The sequence below is a fragment of the Somniosus microcephalus genome, chromosome 5 (genome assembly GCF_052327205.1).
Source record: "Somniosus microcephalus isolate GS21.2 chromosome 5, FLI_Smic_1.0, whole genome shotgun sequence".
Taxonomy (NCBI): Eukaryota; Metazoa; Chordata; class Chondrichthyes; order Squaliformes; family Somniosidae; genus Somniosus; species Somniosus microcephalus.
In genome coordinates, this window is record NC_140991.1 from 132,922,768 (window position 1) to 132,949,488 (window position 26,721).

The window sequence follows — 26,721 nt, forward strand, 5'->3', positions numbered from 1 at the left end:
TATCTTGCCAAGTGTCGTAAGGCTCAAGGGAATCTTTCATCCATTTCTGTAAGGCTTTTGACCTAGTGCTGGTGCAGCCACCATGAAGTTGAAAGCTATGGGAGTATCTGGCCAAATCTTAGTCCGGAATGTGTACTGCAACTCCAAAATCTGTGTAAAGATAGATGAGAGACTTGCTGAGCCATTTTCTCTTGAAAGAGAAGTGAGGCAAGGCTGTCCACTGTCACCCATCCTATTCAGTGTCTTCATCAATGCTGTTTTGTATGCTATTGCAAGCAACAGGCTTGGAGAGGGAAATTTTAACCATCCCTTCACGCGCACGCACGTACGTTGGGAGCCTGATTTAAATTTAACGCTGACTGGCTGGGTTTCCCATGGCTTGGGAAATCCATCAACAAAATGGAGTTCTCCCTCCAGCCCATCAAGCAAACCTTCTGCCAGAATTGGCTGACCACCACCCCCACCCCCACCCCCAGCAAACCTGCGATCTCGAGCCTTATGCCCCCAACCTTTGCTGACTCCCCATCCAACCCGTGACCTTTCCTAATTGCTGGGGAGAGTCGCCAACAGTCCCCGGCTATGGCCTTCTCCCACAGGCTTTCCCGCATGACAGCTAGCCAGCCTGTCAATCTGGCCGGCTGCCGGGCTGGAAGCGGAATAAACAAAATGAGGCCCTGCTGTTAAATTCTGCAGGACCTCCGCCTTCCCATGATTTCCGGGGGTACTGGTGGATGCCAATTTCAGCCTGGACAGTGTCCTTTTTGCATCTGTGTTCACTATGGAGAAGGATGATGTAGACATAGAAATCGGGCAGGGGGACTGTGATATACTTGAACATATTAGCATCGAGAGGGAGGAGTTACTGGCGGTTTTAGCAGGCTTAAAAGTGGATAAATCCCCAGGCCCGGACGAGATGTATCCCAGGCTGCTGTGTGAGGCAAAGGAGGAGATTGCAGGGGCTCTGACACAAATTTTCAGAACCTCTCTGGCCACAGGGGATGTGCCAGAGGACTGGAGAACAGCTAATGTAGTACCATTATTCAAGAAGGGTAGTAGGGATAAACCAGGGAATTACAGGCCAGTGAGCCAACATCAGTGGTAGGGAAATTATTGGAAAAAATTCTGAGGGACAGAATTAGTCTCCACTTGGAGAGGCAAGGATTAATCAGGGATAGTCAGCATAGCTTTGTCAAGGGAAGATCATGTCTGACTAATTTGATTGAATTTTGAGAGCGGGTGACTAGGTGTGTGGATGAGGGTAGTGCAATGGATGTGGTTTACATGGATTTCAGTAAGGCTTTCGATAAAGTCCCACATAGGAGACTGGTCAGGAAGGTAAGAGCCCATGGGATCCAGGGTGCCTTGGCACGTTGGATCCAAAACTGGCTGAGTGGCAGAAGGCAGAGCCTGTGTCCAGTGGGGTACCGCAGGGATCGGTGCTGGGTCCCTTGCTGTTTGTGGTCTACATTAATGATTTGGATGTGAATGTAAAAGGTATGATCAGTAAGTTCGCAGATGACACGAAAATTGGTGGGGTGGTAAATAGCGAGGAGGGTAGCCTCAGTCTGCAGGACGATATAGATGGGTTGGTCAGATGGGCGGAACAGTGGCAAATGGAATTTAACCCTGAAAAGTGAGAGGTGATGCATTTTGGAGGGACTAACAAGGCAAGGGAATACACAATGAATGGTAAGACTCTAGGAAAGACCGAGGATCAGAGGGACCTTGGTGTGCATGTACATAGATCCCTGAAGGCAGGTGGATAAGGTGGTTAAAAAGGCATATGGGATACTTGCCTTCATTAGCCGAGGCATAGAATATAAGAGCAGGGAGGTTATGATGGAGCTGTACAAAACGCTGGTTAGGCCACAGCTGGAATACTGTGCGCAGTTCTGGTCGCCACACTATAGGAAGGATGTGATTGCTTTGGAGAGGGTGCAGAGGAGATTCACCAGGATGTTACCTGGGCTGGAGCGCTTCAGCTATGAAGAAAGACTGGACAGGCTGGGGTTGTTTTCCTTGGAGCAGAGAAGGCTGAGGGGGGACCTGATTGAGGTGTACAAAATTATGAGGGGCATAGATAGGGTAGATAGAAAGGAATTTTTCCCCTTAGAGGGGTCAATAACAAGGGGGCATAGATTCAAGGTAAGGGGCAGGAGGTTTAGAGGGGATTTGAGGGAAAACTTTTTCACCCAGAGGGTGGTTGGAATCTGGAACTCACTGCCTGAAAGGGTGGTAGAGGCAGGAACCCTCAACATTCAAGAAGCATTTGGATGAGCACTTGAAATGCCATAGCATACAAGGCTACGGACCAAATGCTGGAAAATGGGATTAGATTAGACAGGGCCTGATGGCTGGCGTGGACGCGATGGGCCGAAGGGCCTCTTTCTGTGCTGTATAACTCTATGACTCTGTGAAACAGGCCAACACCCTTCTTGCAGGCACTCTGCCAGAATTGATTTACACACACATCATCAATGTGTCTCTTAAGAAAACAGAGGACATAGCTAAATTGATATGCTTAGTGTTGAGACCAGAGCATGGTGCCCAGGAGAAAGATGAGATACCATTCCTGAAGCTTGCGTTGAACTTAGTGCAACAGTATAGGAGGACAGAAATAGATAGATAGATTTGAAGTGATGAGCCGCAGAGGTCAGGATCACATTTTCCATCAGATCATTAAAGTGATCATCCAATTTGTTTGTAGTCTCCCCATTGTAGTGGAGACTATGCTGTGAGCAACACACACCTTATAGATTGGATGAAGTACATGTAAAGTACTGTCTCAAAAGGATGAAGTGTTTGGGACCCTGGATAATAGTGTGCAAAGAGATGAGTGAATAGGTATTGCCTTACTTTGGAAAGCTGAGAATGTCCTTTAGAAGTTAAGATTGAAGATCTCTGAGAACGTGTTGATGTTTATGGGCTTCCTTGCACAGAAACATTTGAAGATCATCAATTTAAAGGACGGGTACTGCAATTGCTTACATTGTGAATTCACAATTTCTATCTGGAAGGGTATATTATACTTGATATAAAGCCATATAATGGTTGTGGATGGGATTGATATATTAACGCCATTCAAGTAGGCTGCAAATCCTTGCAAAATGGTGGTCTATTCCCCAAACTATCCCAAATCAGGTCTGTACACTATCTAAAGATAAACATAGTTAGGAGGAAGGAAGTTACTAATAGCAACTTAGTTGCTAACACAACTATATGATGTTTATGTATATACAGTGTGAACACTGACCTTTATCATTGGCTACATAAATGGCATTATTAATTGAATGGTTTTCATGTTCTGCTGTGTATTGTATAGATGACTGCAATTTTTACTTCTTAATTGTTCACTTGTCTTGATCAGTTGCAGAGGGTCAGAGGTCTAAAATGAATACCTATTTTTAAAAACAACCTACCATAAAGAAGGAACTCAATTATATCATCCCTTTTATGTCCTCGGGATGCTCGAAAGAGCTTTACTTAAGTTTAAAATATAATTTGCATAAGGCAGCATAAGAAATAGGAGCAGGAGTAGGCCATATGCCCATCAAGCCTGCTCTGCCATTCAATTAGATCATAGCTGAACTCCACTTTCCTGCCCGATCCCCATATCCTTTGATTCCCTTAGTGCCCAAAAATCTAATGATCTCTGTCTTGAATATCCTCATTGATGAGCATCCACAGCCCTCTGGGGTAGAGAATTCCAAAGATTCACAACCCTCTGAGTGAAGAAATTTCTCATCTCAGTCCTAAATGGCTGACCTCTTATCCAGAGACTATGCCTCCGAGTTCTAGACTCTCCAGCCAGGGGAAACCGCCTCCCAACATCTACCCTGTCAAGCCCTCCAAGAATTTTATATGTTTCAATGAGATCACCTCTCATTCTTCTAAACTCCAGACAATATAGGCCCATTCTATTCAATCTCTCCTCATAGGACAGCCCTCTCATCCCAGAATTAATCTAGTAAACCTTCGTTACACCCCCCTCTAAGGCAGATATATCCTTCCTTGGGTAAGGAGTCCAAAACTCTACACAGTACTCCAGTTATGGTCTCACAAGCCCTATATAATTGCAGCAAGACTTCCTTACTCTTGTGTACTAACCCCCTTGCAATAAAGGCTAACATACCATTTGCCTTCCTAATTGCTTGCTGTACCTGCAAGTTAACTTTGTGATTTGTGTACAAAACTCCCAAATCCCTCTGAATACCAACATTTTAACTAGTCTCTCACCTTTTTATTAAAAAAAAATAAAAAATTCTGCTTTTCCATTCTTCCTACCAAAGTGGATAATTTCCCACTTCCCACATTATACTCCATTGGCCACCTTCTTGCCCACTCACTTAACCTGTCTATATCCCTTTGCAGCCTCTTTACGCCCTTCTCTCAGCTTACTATCCTACCTAGCTTTGTATTGTCAGCAAACTTGGATATATTACACTCGATCCCCTCATCTTAAGCCATTAATATAGATTGTAAATAGCTGAGGCCCAAGCACTGATCCTTGCGGCACTCCACTAGTTACACCCTGCCATCCCGAAAGTGACCCGTTTATTCCTACTCTGTTTTCTGTCCGTTAACCAATCCTCAATCCATGCTGATATATTGCCTCCAAACCCATGGGCCCTAATCTTGTGTAACAACTTCTTGTGTGGTACCTCATCGAATGCCTTCTGAAAATCCAAGCATACCACATCCACGAGTTCCTCCTTATCTACCCTGGTAGTTATAACCTCAAAAAATAGATTTGTCAAACACGATTTCCCTTTCATAAAGCCATGTTGATTCTGCCTAATCATATTGTTATTTTCTAAGTCCCCTGTTACCATGTCCTTGATGATAGATTCTAGCATTTTCCCTACTACTGATGTCAGGCAAACTGGCCTATAGTTCCCTGTTTTCTCTCTCCCTCTTTTCTTGAACAGTGCGGTTACATTTGCAAATCTACGGGGTCCGTCTACAATCTAGGGAATTGTGGAAGATTCAAACCAATGTGCCCACAATCGCTGCAGCCACCTTTTTTAAAACCCAAGGGTGCAGACCATCAGGTCCAGTGGATTTGTCTAGTTACTTTAAGTTCCTCACTCTCATTAGACCCATGGTTCCCCACAATTTCCGGTATGTTTTTTATCTCTCCTACTGTGAAGACGCACACAAATTTTTCCTGTCTCTACCTCTAACGAACCCACATTTACTAATCTCTTCCTTTTTACATAATGTAAAAGCTCTTGCAATTTGTTTTTATATTTCTTGCTAGTTTACTCATTCTATTTTCTCCCTCTTGATCAGTTTTTTGCTCATCCTTTGCTGATTTTTAAACCCCTCCCAATCCTCAAGCTTGCTACTCTTTTTGGCAACATTGTAAGCCTCTTTTAATCTAGTACTATCCATAACTTCTAGTTAGCCATGGCTGTACCACTCTCCAGTGGAGTTTTTATTCCTCAAGGGCATGTATGTTTGTTGAGAATTATGAATTATTTTTTTAAATGTTTGCCATTGCTTAACTACCATCATATTTTAACATTTAATTTCCCCATCTACCGTGGCCAACTTGCCTCTCATACCTTCATAGTTGGCTTTGTTTAAATTTAAGTGCCCTAGTTTCAGATTCAACCACATCGCTCTCAAACTTAATGTGAAATTCTATCATATGATCACTCTTCCCCAGAGGATCCTTTACTATACGATTATTACTAATAACACAGTCTTATTACACAACACTAGATTTAAAATAGCCTGTTCCCTAGTTGGTTCCTTGACATATTGTATGGGACAGGCTGGATGGACCAATATGTCTTGACCTGTCGGTTTGTATTTTGTATTCTTTTTGAAGTGTAGTCGCTGTTACACAGGCAAATGTAGCAGCCAAATTGCTTAAGCAAGATCCCACATATAGCAAATAATTGAATGACCAAGTAATTTGTTTTTGCTTTTCTGCTAACTTAGTTTTGATGGTTAGTTTAGAAAATTTGCAGTGCGTTATTTAAGTGTAGAATTTTCATTGCTGTACACATTTTCTTAATTTATGTATTTAAATAGAATGTTTTTTAATGCGATTGCTATGAAACCTTGCTTAGTAAGGATGATTGGATAGTTCTCCTACCAGAACTTGCAAATTTGACCCTGTAGACTTTAGCATGCATGAAATTTAGCAGTCTCGATATATGACACCGGAGGGCAGTAGTACACTTTGATTTTCCAATGCAGTCACTTTAATTACAGATAAGTAACTGAGTACAGTATAAACAAAAACGCCTCACAGTAATAATTGTTCTTCTGAAGGAGGGTCTTTTACTCCTATACAAGCCTGGTTTATCTGATTTCCATGTGTAGTAGCCTGGATTTTAAAAAAATCACTTGGGTGCAGCAGCCTGTCATAGCTCTTTATGCATTGTGCACTGATACCTGCTATGAATACTGAGCTGAGGTTTTTTTCCGATGACTAAGCAAGTCTCCCACAAAATAAAGTTCTGTTTGCTGAATTTAGTAATGTAAGATTGCAAGGTCAAGAATATGAACTTGGGGAAAGAAAACTTTCCCAATATCAGAATTGGAAACCTTTTCATAGCAAGTTTGATATATATCTGTTGGGTATGTCAAAGTATGGAAGGTTCACCTTTTGAAAATTGCTGTAACTTCCTTATGTCCTTGGCCATGGGTGTAAGATAATTACTTCATCCTCTTTACAAGATAAGGGATCCTCTTTACAAGATCATCTTGTACAGTGTAGCTGCCGCTGGGAATGCATCTATTTGTTAGAATGTCTTCTGATATGCGTGGGGTGGCTATATTTACCAAGAAATAGTTGTAATTTAAATGGTCTTTGTTTAAGAGCATGACCAAATTTGCCTTCCTTGTGGAAAAGCAAGAAAGGCTTGGTAGGATAATGCAGCGTTTCCTGCTCTTAAAAATCACTGTTGGTGTTGTTAAATCAACATGGTATATGCACAAATATGTTCAAGTGATATGCAATAGTTCGCTCAGAAGAACTTAAAGAAAGCTCTTTCAAAGAACCAGCACAGGCACGATTGACCGAATGGCCTCCTTTTGTGCTGTATGATTCTATGAAAGAGTGGAAACTGCATGATCCTATCAAGTCACAATGATACTATTTAGCTTCAGTTCCATAGCAACATATACCACTGTCCTGCCCACAATCTGAATTAAATGCTGCAGGATTTACAACTTGTAATAGAAGAATCTTCATTGTTCAATTAATTCTGCTTGGAAACAAAAAAAGGAGATTCTGGAAAATATTTCAAACTTTAATCATTTAATTAACTTAAATTGAATCTTACAGGTTTCTTAGATATAGTGATTTTTTTGGTAGGATGTGGGATGGAGAGAAAGCTGGATGGTGTCCAGAGTTTTTCCTGGTTAAAGGTAAATCACCTACTTTCATGTTCACATAATCCAGAAACCTTGCCAAAAACTGACTTAAGCAGCCCAACTGTGAAATATGTGTTTGTGTGCCAAAGATGAAACTGTGACCCCTGATGTTTTGTCCAGAAGCTGAGTACTTGAGCACCTGTGCTATTTGGCTGGTTCTGTGCTGCACTTATCATGCAATCCTGTTCCAGTTTTTATTAGTCCTACTGGGTATCCTGCAGCATTAATCTTTGGTAGAGTATGTTTTTGATATAATATCAATCATCAGGACTACTGATTTATAGTGTTTCAATGTGAAATTGTGTTTTTATTAAAGTAGTGTGGAGTGGTGGCATTCTTTTTACAATTCAATTTTGTGATTATGCTTATTTTTATGTAAATTGATAAACTTGTTTAGCTATATACTGTACTTTAGGCATTAACATTAAAAAAAAAATTCCAGAATTCCAAATCAAGATGGTGGGAAGATATTCCAAGTGGTAGGTAGGTGGCAGGCTACTAGAAGTACTGAGGGCGGAGGGGATTTGATGTGGATTGCGAGGCTAGTTTGGAAGAATGGTGGAGTGTAAGAGGAGCTTTGGGATGTGGAAGTATGGAGGCAGCGGTTCTTTAGGCCTTGGAATAGTGGTAGGGGTTTTTGGAGCCTTGGTATGGTTGGGGTTGGCGGCGCGGGACAGTTGTAGAGGGTGGTCTTGGGCTGTGACACCACTGGAATGTTGGTGGGTGGGGGAGGGAGTTTCCTTGGTGTGCGAGTACTGGGAGGATTCTTCTGGTGGATGAGAGCAGTTGGGATGGGGGTTGGGAAGAGTGGGACTGAGAAGTGGTATTGCCTCATTAATGGCTGTCACCTGGAACTGCTATGAGTTCTTGAAAGCAGTTTCTGCTTTTTAAAGAACAAAGGGTGGGAAACATTGGTGGGAGCTGTGTATAGGCCACCAAACAGTAGTGGTAATGTAGGGTACAGTATCAGTCAAGAAATTAGAAGTGCATGTAACAAGGGCAATACGGTAATCATGGGCTACTTTAATCTACATGTTGACTGGGCAAATCAAATTACCACTAATGGTGTGGAGGACGAATTCTTGGAATGCATGCAAGATGGTTTCCTGGATCAGTATGTGGAGGAACCAACCAGGGAACAGGCTATTCTGGATCTGGTACTGTGTAATGAGAAAGGGCTAATCAATAATCTTGTGGTAAAGGGGCCTTTAGGGACAAGTGACCATAATATGATTGAATTTTACATTAAGTTTGAGAGTGATGCAGTCCAATCTGAAACTAAGGTCTTCAATCTAAACAGAGGAAACTACAAGGGTATGAGGGACAAGTTGGCCATGGTAGATTGGGAGACTACACTAAAAGGTATGAAGGTGGACATGCAATGGCTAACATTCAAGGAAATAATGCATAATTTGCAACAAACATACATTCCTCTAGGGCATATAAACCCAAAAGGAAAAGTGATCCAACTAGGGCTAACAAAAGAAATTAAAGCTAGTATTAAGTCAAAGGAGGAAGCTTATAAAGTTGCCAGAAAAAGTGGTCAGCCTGAGGATTGGGATCTTTTTAGAAATCAGCAAAAGGGAACCAAGAAATTGATAAAGAAAGGGAAAATGGAATATGAGCACAAACTAGCAAAAAATATAAAAATAGATTGTAAAAGCTTTTATAGGTATGTGAAAAGGAAAAGACTGGCAAAGGTAAATGTAGGTCCTTTACAGTCAGAGACGGGGGAATTTATAATGGGGAATGAGGAAATGGCAGAGAAATTAAATAAATACTTTGTTTCTGTCTTCACGGAGGAAGACACAAAAACCTCCCAGAAATACGAGAAAACCAAGGGTGTGGCGAGAATGAGGAACTTAAAGAAATTATTATTAGTAAAAAAAAACAGTACTAGTAAAATTAATGGGACTAAAAGTCAATAAATCCCAAGGACCGGATGACCTACATCCTAGGATTTTGAAAGAGGTGGCCATTGGGATAGTGGACGCATTGGTTGTCATCTTCCAGAATCGATAGAATTTTGGAACGGTTCCTGCAGATTGGAGGATAGCAAATGTAACCCCGCTATTTAAGAAAGCAGGGAGAGCGAAAACTGGGAACTACAGACCTGTTAGCCTCACATCAGTAGTTGGGAAAATGCTGGAATCTATTATAAAGGATGCAATAACTGGGCACTTAGAAACTAATAGTAAGATTGGGCAGAATCAACATAAATTTATGAAAGGGAAATCCTGTTTAACAATCCTATTGCTTTGAAGATGTAACTAGTGGAGTAGACAAAGGGGAACCGGTAGATGTGGTGTATTTGGATTTTCGGAAGGCCTTTGATAAGATCCCATACAAGGTGAACAAAATTAGGACACATGGAATTGGGGGTAATATACTAGCATGGATTGAGAATTGGTTAACTGACAGAAAACAAAGAGTAGGGATAAACGGGTCTTTTTCAGGATGGCAGGCTGTGACCAGTGGGGGTACCGCAAGGATCGGTGCTTGGGCCTCAGCTGTTCACAATCTATATCGATGATTTGGATGAGGGGACTAAATGTAACATTTCCAAATTTGCTGATGATACAAAGCTAGGTGGCAGTGTCAGTTGTGAAGAGGCTTCAAGGGGATCTCGACAGGCTCAGTGAGTGGGCGAGAATATGGCAGATGGAATATAACATGGATAAATGTGAATTTATCTACTTTGGTAGAAAAAAAAAGAAAAGCAGTGTATTTCCTAAATGGTGAAAGATTGGGAAATGCAGATGCTCAAAGGGACCTGGGTGTATATGAGTCACTGAGTGAATGTGTAGGTGCAGCAAGCCATTAGGAAGGCAAACGGTATGCTGGCCTTCATTACAAGAGGATTTGAGTACAGGAGTATAGAAGTCTTACTCCAATTATATAGGGCCTTGGTGAGACCACACCTGGAGTACTGTGTACAATTTTGGTCGCCTTACCTAAGGAAGGATGTACTTACCATAGAGTGAGTGCAACGAAGGTTCACGAGATTGATTCCTGGCATGGCGGGACTGTTGTATGAGAAAAGATTGAGTAAGCTAGGCCTGTATTCTCTTGAATTCAGAAGAATGAGAGGGGATCTCATTGAAGCGTACAAAATTATTACAGGGCTTGATAGGATGGATGTTGGGAGAATGTTTCTCTTAGCTGGGGAGTCTAGAACTAGGGGCCACAGCCTCAAGATAAAGGGTAGGCCATTCAGGACTGAGATGAGAAGAAATTTCTTCAGAGGGTGGTGAATCTTTGGAATTCTTTGCCCCAGAGGGCTGTGGAGGCTCAGTCATTGGGTATATTCAAAACAGAAGTCGATAGATTTCTGACTAGTAAGGGCATCAAGGGATATGGCGATAGGGCCGGTGAATGGTGTTGAGGCAGAAGTTCAGCCATGATCTCATTGAATGGCGGAGCAGGCTCGAAGGGCCGAATGGCCTACTCCTGCTCCTATTTCTTATGTTCTTAAAGCCGGTGTGTTTTTAGGGCTTCAGCCGATATTGCCCTCTTGCTGAGCACCAAGACTGCTCCTGTAAATTAACTCGTTAATAGTGAGCCAGCCTGTGACTGTATATACCTGAAACCTGGTAATGTAGCATTGCCAAAGAAGGGTCAAACCGAGCTCTTGTTAGTTAATTTGTTGAATTGATAGCAGAAGACTAAATGCTGTCCTCACACTGTGACGTAGGGTGCATTGACACTGCAGGTTTAGCATCTCTGCAGAGTGACTTTAGCTTCACACAGGCACTAAACTGGCAGAGTAAATCTGGAGTTAATGCCCAACCTGACTCCTGATTGGAGTAGAGTGACATTCCCTGGAGGGGGTATTCTTGTCTCACTTCGCATTGACCCTGCAAGGATTGTAAATTCAGTGCGGTATTGAACCTGGTTTGCAAAGTTTTCAGGCATCTGTGGGATGCTCTGGGAACTTTTTAAACCTGCCTTGCCTCAATTTTAAATTTTTTGAGACTGGAACTCTCCACTCCTGGTTGTCTAAGCATCTACAACTCTAATTCTTTGTATCCAGACATGCATAGTCCACAGCATAGTCCTAAACAGCAGTTAAAGTTTCAGTCAGGCAGGAGTGGAGCAGCAATGTAAATGGGGTTCTCCCAGCATTAAATGCACTCTACGGCTATAAACTGCAAATCAGGTTAAGTAAAAAGTAACAGAAATTTAATGCAGCAAATTTCATTTGATTGCAGAACATTTAAATTTACACCTTATTGGATACAAACACAATAAATTATGCAATACTGCACTTAACTTTCTTAGTATTAAACCTGGACCAGCATCCATAACACAATTTATTTGAGGCTTTGCGAGTTTGCAATCAAAACACATTTGCCTATGAACAATGCATTCTTTCTGAATGCTTCCTCCACAATGGCAATTTCTCATCACCTGCAGGGAAAAGGCACAGGTGCTCAGGGTAAGTAGGAGTGGCAATTACAGTACTGTATAAATGCAGTGTGCCCCTTAAATAAAGGTTTCACCAGTTTAATCCTGGAGAAGCTGCCTTTACAATAGCACCCCAGCAGTAAGGAATTCTTTAAAGCCACGTTCTTGTGTATCAAAAACATTAAAGGAACAGTAAGCACTTAAACAACTTCAGGCTGGTTCCTGGCCTTGGCTGGGAATGTGACTTTTGGAATTTCTTTGGTGCAGGGTGGTGGTTGAATGATATGCTGGAGGGCGGATTCAGTACCGGTAGTGGGGAGAATGTTGTGGTGTGAAGCTGATTTTTATAGGTTTCCGGCAGGCTTTGCCGTAGATAACAGTGCCACCTGCTAAGGTGACAGAGCTGGAAGAACTCCATCAGATCCAAGTATATGATAAATGGATAAGTCTGAGTGTGCTAGAATGTTGGGCATGACAGAAATAACCTGGAGGAGAATTCTTGCACACAAGTGCAGACTATATGCAAGACTTTCAATATTAGTGGGTCTTCCATGATGGTGCTCCAGGTAATTGTGGAAATTGACATTATACTTAGCATGCTAGGTAGAATAAAATGGCCAAGTAAAAGAACAAACTTGCTTAGGTTGTAGCTAAAGCAAGAAAAAGTAAATATGTCATAACATGTCCAGGACCAAGAGATCTTTCATAATACCCACCCACATTGAGGATGTGATAACAGCTATAATTGACTCACTAGCACAAGGGAGGCATAAGGCTATAGAATAGATAAACTATTAATGATTGTCGCTAGATAAAGAAGCAAAACTATTGAGTAAGCTAAGACATAAGTAAATCACTTTGGTAACAAGATTCGGACAGAACCTCCTGACAGAATATATGATTAACTAACCTTGTCTGGAGATTTTTCTGTCCTGCTGACCTTTTGATTGTCCTTGTGCAAATTTTAATGTGTTTAAAATGATACAATACCATTACACGTGATTTATGGAACGCTTGCTTGTTTGAGTGTATAAATATGCTGCATTCGCTGATGTCCTTTAGAGATGTTGGCCTAGCCTTTGTCCAGGCAGCGCTCTCCTTGTATACAAGTAAAAATAAAGCTCTGCTTATCTGACGGTACTTACTTGTTTCAGAGTCTTACTCGGAGTCGAGATTTCGACATAATTTGGAGAATGGATTTGGTTTATACAACTATAAGGATGTGAGGCCATGAAAATTACAATGATTTATGTTGACTAAATAAGTAACATTGGCCTAGAAATTCGGTGGAGCCCCAAACGGGGCGCCAAGCTCGCCTGGGCGCCGGAATTACCACTGCGAACGGAGCCGTTGCGCCCGCTGGAAATTCAGTTTGAGCGCCCCAAGAGGGACGCGGGGCGCTGCTCGAGGCGCCCCGCGTCCCTCTTGGGGCGCTCAAACTGAATATCGCAGCACGCGGCACGGCGTGCTGCGGTACTGCAGGCCTTCCCCCCCCCCCCCCTTAAGGGGGAGGGGCCTGCACCAGCGCAATGGCCGATCGCGAGAGCCGGCAAAAGAGCCCGGCACCGAGGAGAAGTGCCAGGCTCTCGGGACACAGCCGGCACTGCCCGGGGGTGGGGGGGGAATCATGAGGCCGGGGACGGAGTTGCTGACAGGCGGCCACTGAAATAAATGGCCGCCCCGCACCTCCACCTTAATTTGCGCCACTACCGCCACAGGTAGGCCCCGTGAACTGGGCGTGATTTGCGACTGGCGTTAGAGGCGGGCGCGACCAAATATCGCGATCGTAGCGGGGTGCTGCGCACACCGATGATGTCATGGGTGGCGGCGCAGCACTACAGGCTAACGCCGCCATTAGCGCCTCGCTAAATATCGCGGGAGGCGCGGCCAGTGGCGCTAAAGCCACTGAGTGCCCTCTTTAGGCGCTAACTGGTGGCGCAGCCCACCGAATTTCTAGGCCATTGTGTTTTAATTAGGTTGTATTCTGCGCTTTAGTGGTTCCTTGGGGATTGAATTCCGCAACACACTCTTCCCATGAAAACTAAATAAGTGGCCTTGATATGTGCATTTACTTATCTATTTTAATTTTTATCTTGCATTTCTTTAAAGCCTAAGTTACACATGTATATGTTATTTAGACGTCCTGGGAGGAAATGGTTGTAGGGTTTAGCAGCAGTGATGAGCGTGCTTGGCTTTGGTAGCACTGGGGTGTGGCAATGCTGTTGGGATCAAGCTGGGGTTTGGCAAGATGGAATGTTGGTTTACTGAGGGATTTCTGGAGTGTGGCAGTATTGGGAGGTGAATGGTGGTGGTTAGTTGCAGTAGAGAGGATGCTGGGGAGTGGGTGAAATGGGGACGGAGGTTCTCCTGGAGTAAGGCTCCATGGAATTTGTAGTGTATGTACCTTTAAGAGGAACTATGTTTTTGAAGCCCCTGTGTACTGTAGTACCAGTAGTGACCACTCGGGTATATAAGCCTGTATAGCGTCTTGTGTAGTTAGTTCACCTCCAGACTTTGTTCAGTAAACACTTGTTAAATCAACTCCTGCATTCCGTGTTTCCATTAACACACGGATCTAACAGTGGCGACGAGTTAGAAACAAACTTACCTGCAATTCGGCAGCACCTCCAGGAGATCGATTCCTCAGATGAAGGTCGAAGCAAGAAAAAAAAAAAAAAAACTGTGGTTTCACCAGCTAAAAGGGCTGGTGGCAGGTAGTGCACTGATCCTTCCTGGGCTGCGGCGGGCTGGGGCTCGATCGGGTGGCTCTGCAGCGGGGCCAGGCAGCAAGTCGGAAAGCAGAAGCAAAGAGGGACAGAGGGTGGAACACACAGGAGGCGGCCGGTGCTGCAAAGCAGGTCGGCGTTCGGCCCGAGCAGAGGGAGGGGAAAGTCCCAGAGGGTCCGCTCCACGACGGGAACGGTTCTCCAAGTAACGGAGAAACTATTTAAAAGATATATAAAAAAATAAAAAAAATAGAAATACCGCAAAAAGCTGCAGGTCGCAACGGGAACCGCGGAGAACAGCGGTGGGAAAGCGCGGGAGGCGCCATCTTGACTTGGCGGGGAAGAAGGAAAAGCGCAGGAGGTGCCATTTTTGATTTTCAGGATGCCGAAAACTGGCAATATTACTGCTTTCGATAGTGATATAGAGGATTGAACCACATATGTGGAAAGAGTGGAGGTATATTGCAAGGCGAATGAAGTAGCAGATGATAAAAAGGCATCGGTACTTCTAAATCTGATGGGCGCAAGGACATACGGGCTGTTACGAAACTTGATCACTCCAGCCAAACCAATGGACAAGAATTTTAAGGTGATTGTTGATACCCCACAGGGGCACTTAAACCCAACACCGCTGCTGATAGCGGAACGATTCAAATTCTTCAGGAGGAATCAGCACAAGAATGAAAGTAACGCTGATTACCTCACCGAATTACGAAAGCTGTCAAAGCACTGCCAATTCGGGGCAGGACTGGCAGATTCTCCACGAGACAAATTCGTCTGCGGTCTCCTAAGCGAAGGAACACAAAAGACTACTTTCTGAGAAAGATTTGACACTGGACAAGGCTTTCAGTGTGGCTGTATCATACGAAGCAGCAGCAAGAGGAGCTGCAGAGATACAGCAAAAGCCACAGGACTTCGGCACCCATGAAATGACACGGGGTTTCGAGAGATGTTATCGCTGCGGCAGATCCACCCATGACCAGAAGGACTGCTGGTTCAAGGACAAAGCATGCAGACAATGCGGAAAGATGGGACACATTGCACGTGTATGCAGATCTGGAAAAAAAGCCGCTGACCGTAAAAAGGTCAATAAGGAAAAGTACAGAAAGGTACAAATGATGACGGACAGTAGCTCCGAAGACCAGAAGAGCGATAGCGACTCCGGAAACAAGAGACTAAGCTGTCTCAAATTACATAATGTAATTGCCAAAGAAGATTACCAGACCATTTGGGTTACCCTCACGATAGCAGGGTCCCCAGTTAAAATGGAGCTAGATACAGGATCAGCTCTGACCGTCATAAATCGACAGGATTACGAGCGGCTATTTCCGCATATACCTTTGAAAGACGCATCCATTATCTTGAAGACATATACGGGGCAGAAAGTATACCCCAGAGGGAAAATAAGGGTGCCTGTTGTATACAACGGCAAGGAAATACAGAAGTTGTATTTATACGTTCTGCAAGATGGTGGTCCACCATTGTTGGGATGTGAATGGATCAGAAAGATACGTTTAGACTGGCACTCCATTCAGGCACTGACGGTGACCAGTAAGAAAAAAAACGATGATGACGTCATACCTGGACGATTAAAAGAAATCTTGGCTAACGTCAAAGAAGTGTTTCAACAGGAACTAGAAACCCTGAAAGGCGCCACCGCCTCAATAAAAGTGGAAGATGCGGCAATTCCCAAGTTTTTTAAGGCAAGGCTGGTGCCATACGCAATTCGTCCAGCCGTCGAGGCAGAGCTGGAGAATTTGGAAAAAGCAGGCGTGTTATCCAAGGTAGATTGGAGCGAGAGGGCAACACCCATCGTCCCGGTCATGAAGAAAACATTGAATAATGGTAAATCTGAAGAACAAAGAAAAATTCGCATCTGTGGGGACTTCAAGGTGACTGTAAACCCGGTTCTTCACACGGTACAGTATCCTCTTCCGAGGATAGAAGATATTTTCACCTCACTATCCGGAGGGAAACGTTTCACCAAAATTGACTTAGCACAGGCATATCTACAGATGGAGGTTGAGGAGGCCTCTAAAAAGTATCTCACGATAAACACACACAAAGGCCTGTACCAGTACAATCGACTGGTTTTCGGAGTGGCATCAGCTCCAGCTATCTGGCAAAGAGCTATGGAGCAAGTCCTGCAAGGGATTCCGGGTACTCAATGCTACCTAGACGACATCCTTGTAACAGGAGAAAACGACAACGCGCACCTTGCCAACTTGGAGCAGGTGCTCACGAGGCTGAGAGAACGGGGCCTACGAGCAAATCGCCCCAAGTGCGAATTTTTCCAGAAACAAATACATTGTGGCCATGTCATTAACGAAGAAGGGTTGCATAAGTCACCTGAAAAAATTGAAGCGGCGTAAAAGCCCCCGCGCCTGAAAATGTCTCTCAATTAAGGTCGTTCCTGGGATTAATAAATTACTATCACAAATTTTTACCGAACTTGTCAACGGTTCTGCACCCTCTTAACGCACTGCTACAAACGGGAGTAATTTGGAAATGGAGCGAAGACTGTAAACGTGCCTTCCATAAATGCAAAGGCTTGATCACGTCCAGGGAAGTGTTGGCTCATTACAACCCATCACTGCCAATCAGACTGGCGTGCGATGCATCCCCTTATGGCGTGGGAGCGGTATTATCGCATAGATTCCCCGATGGCGCGGAGCGGCCGATAGCTTTTGCGTCACGCTCATTGAACTCAGCTGAGCGTAACTATGCCCAGATCGACAGGGAGGCACTCAGCCTGGTGTGGGGGGGTGAAGAAATTCAACCATTACCTACACGGACAAAAATTTACCTTGTTGACTGACCATCAACCCCTCATCTCCATATTCAACCCTAAAAAGGGCGTTCCCATTATGACAGCGCCAAGGCTACAGAGGTGGTCCCTTTTCCTAGGGGCACACCAATATGACATAGAATACAAAGGAACAAAACAGCATGGGAATGCTGACGGGTTATCGCGCCTACCGTTGTCAACGGTAGAAGAGGCGCCTACAGTGGACCCAGTGGAGATGTTCCACTCGACCATAGTGGAATGTCTACTGGTGACAAATTCTACCATTGAAAAGGAAACGAGAAATGACCCGACTCTCTCTCTCTCTCTCTCTCTCTCTCTCTCTCTCTCTCTCTCTCTCGAGTCTACGATTTAACGGTGAAGGGATGGCCAGCACATGGCGAACCACTGTTGCCGGCATTCTCGCAAAGAAGAGAACTGCTGTCAGTGTGCCGAGGAACCTTGATGTGTGGATCCAGAGTGGTGATTCTACCCAAACTCAAGGATAAAGTGCTAAAGGAGCTTCACGAGGGGCATCTGGGTGGAGTGAAAATGAAGAACTTAGCCAGAGCGTTTGTGTGGTGGCCAGGTATCGATGGAGACATCGAAGAAATGACCAAGAGCTGTCTAGGATGCCAGAAAGTCCAAAACGCCCCACCGCAAGCCCCTCTACATCCATGGGAGTGGCCCTCATCTCCATGGCAAAGGGTACATATCGACTTTGCGGTCCATTTATGGACTCGATGTTCTTAATCGCGGTGGATGCACACTCCAAGTGGCCGGAGGTAATAAAGATGTCCTCCACCACCACGGAAAAAACCATCACAGTATTAAGGACCATATTCGCCAGGAATGGGCTGCCTGAACAGATCTGTTCTGATAATGGACCGCAATTTGTGTCCGAAGAATTCAGAAAGTTCTTAAAAAAACAATGGGGTTAAGCACTACAAGTCCGCCCCATACCATCCCGCCACCAATGGATTGGCTGAAAGGTTTGTCCAGACCTTCAAGAAGGCCATAAAGGCCATGGGTAATGAAGACATAAATCTACAACATAAGGTAGATAACTTCTTGTTTGCGTACAGGAATGCAACACGTGGTTACAAACCAAACCTCCGCCATGATGTTTTTCAATAGAAGACCAAGATGCCGGCTGGATTTGGTCAAGCCAAACGTCAGAAGGGACGTAGAGAACCGGCAATTTCAAAGCATGAATGAAAGGCCAACTAGAACCTTCCAGATAGGTCAACCAGTTTTGGCCTGGGACTACCGTACTGAGAAATGGCAGCCTGGAACTATTTGCACACGACTAGGACCGCTGATGTATACCGTGGACATTGGAGAAAGCATAATAAAGCGCCATGCTGACCAGATCATAGTCATCCGAAAAAGGACAACCTACACCACAACTCTATACGCCTAGTGATGAAGCAGAGATACCCATAGTATCTACATCCGATCCGGTGATACTGGAACCAGATGAACCCGACACTGGCATTGAAGCCGAATTGACCTTGCCAAAAGAACCTACTACACCACCGAGGCGTTACCCGGACCGAGTCAGGAAGCCTCCAGAGAGACTGAATTTGTAATTGATTAACTTCAGCAAATGTGTAGATTATTGTTCTTGTAAAAATGTTATTTAATGATTACTTAAAATGTTATGTACTATTTATCTAAATTGGGAGGAATTGTAGTGTATGTACCTTTAAGAGGAACTATGTTTTTGAAGCCCCTGTGTACTGTTGTACCAGTAGTGACCACTCGGGTATATAAGCCTGTATAGCATCTTGTGTAGTTAGTTCACCTCCAGACTTTGTTCAGTAAACACTTGTTAAATCAACTCCTGCATTCCGTGTCTCCATTAACACACGGATCTAACAGAATTGGTCCTGGTAGCATGGTGGTCAAGCTGTTTGGGGGAATTGGGGTGGGTTTCTGGGGTATGCAAACATTGGGTACTCCAGTGTAGAAGTACTGGGGAAGGATTCTGTGCATCTGGGAGGAGTGGGGAGAGGAGCCTTGGGCTTTAGGAGATTGAGGGCAGATAGGATCTAGCACATTTTGGGCTATTTGGAGGTCAGGGCAATTTTGGTTTATGGGAGTCCTTCTATGGTAGTTTAAATTAAACAGTTTGTAGAACCAGAGGAGGCAAGTACAAAATGACCTTCAAATAAGGCTACAAACGACCAGAAATCTCACCCTTCAGTAACTCCTAGATAGATAAAGAAGGTTTTCATGTTTATTTAAAAAATCCTCTTAAAAAGAACTGGATGGCTAAAAAAGATGAGGATAAATCTAGGCTGCATTACAGAGATTACTGTGCTGTTAGGACCATGAAAATGTAATTTGTGGTATTCAATCATTCAGAATTGAATAGTGTAGATTGACATTCTAAAGTTCAAAAGCTCATTATCTTAACGGATAAGGGCAAAAGTTCAGAGTTTTACCGTGCATGAATTTTTTTTTCTTAAGGTATTAACTTGAAGTTTTTTCAAAATCTGTTTGAAAGTATGATTGACTAGTGGTTATGTTACTGGACTTGTAATTCAGAGGCCTGGATTAATAATCCAGAGAACAGGAGTTCAAATCCTACCATGGCAGTTTGAGGATCTGATTTCAGTTTATAAAAAAAATAATCTGGAAATAAAGTAAAAGTGACCATGAAGTTTTCGGATTGTCAGAAAAGCGCAACTGGTTCACTAATTTCCCTTGGGGAAGGAATCCTGCCATCCTTGCCCGTCTTGCTGGTGACGAGTCCTATACCAATGTGGTTAAATCTTAACTGCCCTCAATTGTATCTCCACCTTCTCAGTACAACTAGGGGTGGGCAGTAAATGCTAGCCTTGCCAGGATGTCTTTTAAAAAAAAAAAAACTTGCCTCAAGAGATTTCACAAGTTGGTCTTTGATTGCAGGTTATAAATTACCTTTTGAAAGGTGCAGACCTGTTGGGGCTGAATGCCCTTTTGTCATCGTGAACTCTGTTCTTGCACTTTCTTTTTCTGTACAAATCTCTGCCAATGAATTAAAGCTGTTTGTAGACTATTCAATCCAGCAAACCTGATGCTACATTGACTTTTAAAATGAATTCTTGGCTACTGTATGTATGTGACATTTATAACAAGTGGGAGAGTTTGTGGGTTCTTGTGCTGGCTCAGAATAAATATCTGTCATTGGTGCCATTTTGACTACTTGTATTATGGACAGTGAATCTTGTGCTGTATGTGTAGAACTAGTGCAACTTTGTGCAGCTCTTGATGGCACTTGGTCTGAAAAGAATGCCTGCCATCCAAAGCTGCATTGCATGAAAAAGATAACTCTCTTGTGCTCTCAACTGTGCATGCCTTTGAATTATTTTTTAATATTAATAAAGTGCATTATTTAGTGATTAAGCCACATTTTATAAAATATTTCTTTGAACCAGAAAATTCTAACAATGTTAAATGTATTTCACACTTCTACTTGTGAAAGGAAGGATGGTAATGGTTTGTTTTTACTGGGAAAATGTCTTTCCTCAAAATGTTCATGTATTGTGTAAGATAAATGCACAAAATTGCCGACAGCAGCGAATGTGTCAAATGTATGCAACGTGTTGCAATTCTACTGCAAATGTACATGATATTGTTTGTTTACATCTTCAGGTGTAAAGAGAAGAAATATGATTATCGAAACCTTCCAACCACTTCTGTAGTAATAGCGTTTTATAATGAGGCCTGGTCAACACTCCTGCGGACAGTTCACAGCGTTCTTGATACTTCACCTGATATTCTGTTGAAGGAGCTCATCATAGTGGATGATTACAGTGACCGAGGTAGATATCGCCTTGTCGGTTGCATTGTTTTTCTTCTTTATTTGAATACTGTATTTGAAGCACAGACGTGCACATATATTTGAATTCTACTTGTAAAGCAAATCATTAAAGATTTTATTTGCGTTCTATGCTCAGTATTAGCTGAACCACTGAATGGAAATTTTGAGTTTTCTCTTTCTCTCCATATCATTTAGTCCCAAAATGTAATCCAAAGATCAAGTAGCGGATGTGCAAATGATATCACTAGAACTGGTGATGTGCTTCGGCAGTCATTTTATTTATCCAGCTGCAAGTATCCCTGATGAGATGAAATTCTGCAGTTTTTCTAGGTTTTATTTTTTTTTTTAAACAAAAATTATTTTCTATAGATTTTTGTGCAGCTCCACCAAACTTATTTTGCTTCCAGACACTACACTCATAAGAACCTAAGTATTCGGAGCAGGGGTAGGCCATATGTCCCCTCGAGCTGATCTTAGACCTCAACTCCACTTTCCCCGCCTGATCCCCATATCCCTAGATTCCCCCGAGAGTCCAAAAATCTATCTCTCTCCGCCTTGAATGTACTCAAAGACTCAGCATTCACAGCCCTTTGGGGTAGAGAATTCCAAAGATTCACAAACCTGTGAGTAAAGAAATTCCACAGTCTTAACTGGCCGACCCTTATCCTGAGACTATGCCCACTAGTTCTAGGCTCTCCAGCCAGGGGAAACGACCTCTCGGCATCTACCCTGTCAATCCTCCTCAGTATCTTCTATGATCACCTCTCATTTTTCCAACCTCCAGAGAGTATAGGCCCAATCTACTCAGTCTCTCCTCATAGGACAACCCTCTCATCCCAGGAATCAATCTAGTGACCTTTCGTTGCACCACCTCTAAGGCATGTATATCCTTCCTTGGATAAGGAGACCAAAACTGTGCACAATACTCCAGGTGTGGTCTCACCAAGGCCCTGTACAATTGTCGTAAGACTTCCTTACTCTAGTACTCAAACCCCCTTGCAATAAAGGCCAACATGCCATTTGCATTCCTAATTGCTTGCTGTGCCTGCATGCTAACGTTTTGTGTTTCCTGTACGAGGACACCTAAATCTCTCTGAACAGCAACATTTAATAGTTTCTCGCTATTTAAAAAATATTCTGTTTTTCTATTCTTCCTACCAAATTGAATAACCTCACATTTCCCCATGTTATACGGCATCTACCAGCTTATTTCCCACTCACTTAACCTGTCTGTATTCCGTTAAGAACAAAAGAAATGGGAGCAGGCGTGGGCCATTTTGCCCCTCGAGCCTGCTCCGCCATTCAACAAGATCATGGCTGATCTGATCTTGGCCTCAACTCCACTTTCCCACCTGCTCCCCATAACCCTCGACTCCCCTGTAGCTGAAATATCTGTCTATCTCCGCCTTGAATATATTTAATGACTCCGCCTCCACAGCCCACTGCAGTAGAGGATTCCAAAAATTCACAACCCTCGGAAGAAATTCCTCCTCCTCTCCGTTTTAAATGGGCGACCCCTTATTCTGAAACCATGCCCCCTAGTTCTAGATTTTCCCCATGAGGGGAAACATCCTCCCTGCCTCTACCCTGTCAAGCCCCCTCAGAATCTTATGTTTCAATAAGATCACCTCTCATTCTTCTAAACTCCAATGAGTATAGGCCCAATCTGCTCAACCTCTCTTCATAAGACAACCCTTTTATCTCAGGAATCAACCTGGTGAACCTTCTCTGAGCTGCCTCCAATGCAAGTATATCCCTCCTTAAATAAGGAGACCAAAACTGTATGCTGTAATCCAGGTGTGGTCTCACCAGTGCCCTGTACAGTTGTAGCAAGACTTCCCTACTTTTATACTCCATCCCCCTTGCAATAAGGGCCAACATTCAATTTGCCTTCCTAATTACTTGCTATACCTACATGCTAACTTTTTGTGTTTCATGTACGAGTACCCCCAGATCCCTCTGTACCGCAGCATTTTGTAGTCTCCATTTAAAAAATAATTTGCTTTTTTATTCTTCCTACCAAAGTGGATAACCTCACATTTTCCCACATTATACTCCATCTGCCAAACTTTTGCCCACTCACTTAACCTATCTATATCCCTTTGCAGACTCTTTGGGCTAGATTTTCGGGGAGCCGTCAGGCGGGGTTTCAGGCGTGTGGGGGGGGGGAAATCCCGAATTTGGGGGTCCTGACACCATCCCGCCCAAAACCCCGCCCCACGTAAGTTTCAGGGGCAGCGGGTACCCGCTCCGCACTGGGACCCGCCGAAACCAGGCAGGAAGGGATTAGTGCCAATTAACTGCCTGTAGCAGTTTTTAGCCTAATCCCTATTTTGAGGGGTTTCGTGTGGGTTTCCCGACGGCTCCAAACCACGCCAGGTTAGCGAGGCGGGCCGTCGGGTTGGAGGTGTCGCGATGTCGGCGCTCAGGTGAGTGATGGGTGCATGAGTGCAAAGGTAGGTGTGTCTAAAGTGCGTAAAGAACTTTTACTTACCTGTACTTACCTTAACAGTCTTTCTTCCTGTAGCCGTCGGGAGCGCATCACTCAGCCGGAACTGAAAGCTGAACGGCTGCGATCTGTCAAAAGTGACAGCCTTCAGCTTTGAGTGCCGGTGAGAGTTCTAACTGAGTCTGTGCAGTGTCAGTGTTTCACAGTTTCAAACAGCTGTGAGACACTGATATTTCATCTGTCAATTTTTGACAGATGAAATTTCAGTCTGTGACGTCACCTGTTGCCAGGTGGCTCTTAATTGGCCTGCTGGGCGGGCTCAACAAGGTCAATCAAGGGAAAATCGCGCGGATTGGTCGGACGTCGAAGTAGGCAGGTCAAAAACCCGAAAGGGGAAGTCCCGCCGCCTTCCCATCTATCTTTGTATCAACAGCAAATTTGGCTACAGTACACTCTGTCCCTTCATCCAAATCATTAATATAGATTGTAAATAGTTGAGGCCCCAGCACTGATCCCTGTGGCACCCTACTGGTTACAGTTTGCCAACCTGAAATAGCTGAATTAATTTACAATATTGGTGTCGTTTTACTTTTGATGTAGTGCTAAATATTGCTCATAATTGCCCGACTCTGTCTGACTCTTACATTTTCAAGGTTCAGATTTTCAAAACTTAAATATATTTGGTCTATGGCTTATTTCCCATATAAATGTCTCAATGAAATGTTTCTGTATATAACAAGGAAGTTTACATTTTTTTACTGTTAAGAGGCCGACCTTGTTACAAACCTTCAGACTTAATTTTACAGCAATGACGCATTTTAGGTGGCTTTACGCTTTGTACAGTATGCATTGCACAAGATAATCATGACGTTGAACAAGTTTACAGAAAAAAAGTCTCAACTGGATCTCTCATTAAGAAAAAACTTTATTTTTAAAAAGATCCTTTGATATAAATTTGATGAGCTTAAACCTCAGGTGCTTCAAATTTGCATTTTATATAAAATGCTCAATGGCTTGTTTTGATAAGTGCTTGGATTATTCTTTCTCTTCGAGTTTTTTTTTTGAAGAAAGGCTACAGCAGTGATCTTCTTGCCCGTCAACATTTAATCTATGAATGTGTCCCAGTCTACATGCAAATAGCTATTTACTGTATATTATCATTGCCACTTTAGATTCTGGTCTGTTCTGAAAAATGCTGTAGATATTATGCATATTTTCTTTTGAGAGGGTTAATTGAATAGTGCCCAAGTTTCAGGAGTGTTCTGAATCTGTAAGTACTTGGTGGATAAGCAAATGCTACTAAAGCTTTTTGCAGTAGTGACAAACTCTTATTTTAAGTTGATGGGCTTCAGAGTAGTTGTTATTTTACCTGTATATGTTCAAGTAATCCTGAAAAGCTGCTTTGCTCTGCTTTCCCTCCAGCTGAGCAATAATCCAGTGGTAGTGGTGCACAATTTCCTTATTTTTCCATCATGCATCTTCAGAGAGCTGTCTGGTGAGGGAGCTGATCCATTGATTCATGAATAGTGTGCTCTGATTCTCCATTTGGAGTTTCCCATGGTGCCGCAAAGCTCTTAGAGGCACTGTTCGCAAAAGGTTTGTTTAGCATGCATACTTCAGCATTACTGCTACAGAAAGAATTGTAGGTTCACGTTGTTTGACAAAAGCTCAGTAAGTTCCAAATCTTACATGCTCTTCCACCTCCCTACATCGTCTGAACTCCTCATGGTTTTTCAATTTAAAAAAAAAAAAAAAGTTTCTGCTGTTCCAGTGAGTAGTAATTAAATCTTTCGGTGCCTGTTGATCTGGTACACATGCAGCATTCTGAAACTTCATTTAGAAACTTGCTAAGACAGGTTTGGTTGCTTTAACATCAGTTTGTACAAAATATATGAAATTATGATGTGTAATATTCCCTGTGATGTACAAATCATACAGCATCAACTTGCATTTTTATAGCATCTTTAATGCAGTAACATGTCCCAAGGTGCTTCACGGGAGCATTATCAGACAAAATTTGACACCGAGACACAGGTGCTTGGTCAAAGAGGTAGGTTTTAAGGAGCGACTTAGAGGAGAGAGAGGTTTAGAGAGCGAATTATAGCAATTAATTTTGTTTGTATATATGTTAAGTTGCAAAAGAAGAACCAGCCTGAGGTAACTGACAAGATAATGATGAAATTATTATTTTCCAGCTTTCTATCTTAAGTGAAAAACTCTGGGCTAAATCTTGCCAATAATTATAAGAGACTGCTCCAAGGGGACTTTAAGGACAAGATATAGCAAAACTTAAAGGTGGGACAAGAGGATGTAATCGTTTTTTTTTAATGTCATAGAACCATCAGACACAATCAAAAAGCAGGTGGAGGATGAAGTGCAGGAATCTAAAGTTGTTGTCTGGACAATCCATTGTTGGTTTGGCCGACTATATCATAAGACAGAAGAAAATGGTATGCTTGTGGACTAATGTTATCATTTCATTGGGGAAATGAAAAAAAAGAAAGCCAAGCTAACCTTCATTTTAAATGATATTGAAGTTTCAGGGTTCAATGTGTTAACATGTAAATCCTATTCAATGAAGTAACTCAAATGAAACTAATGTCCTGTGGTAAGAATGAGAGAATGAAATACAGCTTCAGACCCTACAAGGCCATGTTCTTATGCCAAATATGAGAACTTAAGCTGGTAGTGTGAGCAAGTAGTGTATTTTGGAAATTAGTCTTTCCATTTTTTGTCATCTCTAGACTCTGGCCGGATTTTTGATTTGGTGTTGGGAGGGGGGGGGGGAGGGGGAAAGAGGGGTGGAAAGTGCAGTTGGGATATCTGGGGGAATGGGTTTCCCGCAGGCGCTGCCGAATTTAACGGCAGGGCCTGATTAGCATTTTGAATCTCTGTTTCTTGCCCACCTCCAGCCAGGCTGTCTGGTGGGTGGGCCTGCGGCACCAGGCCACAGGCTTGGGGGAGGTGGACGGAGGTTGGAGTGGGGGTGGGGTGGAAGGTGATTGGGCACCGGAGGAGAGCTGGTTGGAAGGCCGGAGAGCTGGGGGCCGAGAATCGAAGGCAGCAAGGAGAATTGGAGATCAGAGGCCTCATGGGGGGGTGTGGAGGGGGACCGGGGGGAAGGTCGGAAGGTGGGGGGGGGGGGGGGGGG

The 26,721-nt window shown here is 43.3% G+C and overlaps 1 protein-coding gene across 2 annotated transcripts in view; it reads left to right on the plus strand.

Moving 5' to 3' along the window:
* Positions 1-26,721, plus strand: part of galnt12 (UDP-N-acetyl-alpha-D-galactosamine:polypeptide N-acetylgalactosaminyltransferase 12) — a 115,496-nt gene that overhangs the window by 15,155 nt on the left and 73,620 nt on the right. For both annotated transcript variants that reach the window (XM_085988268.1, XM_085988267.1), the window contains exon 2: positions 20,953-21,122. In XM_085988268.1, the coding sequence (XP_085844394.1) occupies positions 20,953-21,122 (170 nt within the window). The remainder of the gene's footprint in view (positions 1-20,952; positions 21,123-26,721) is intronic.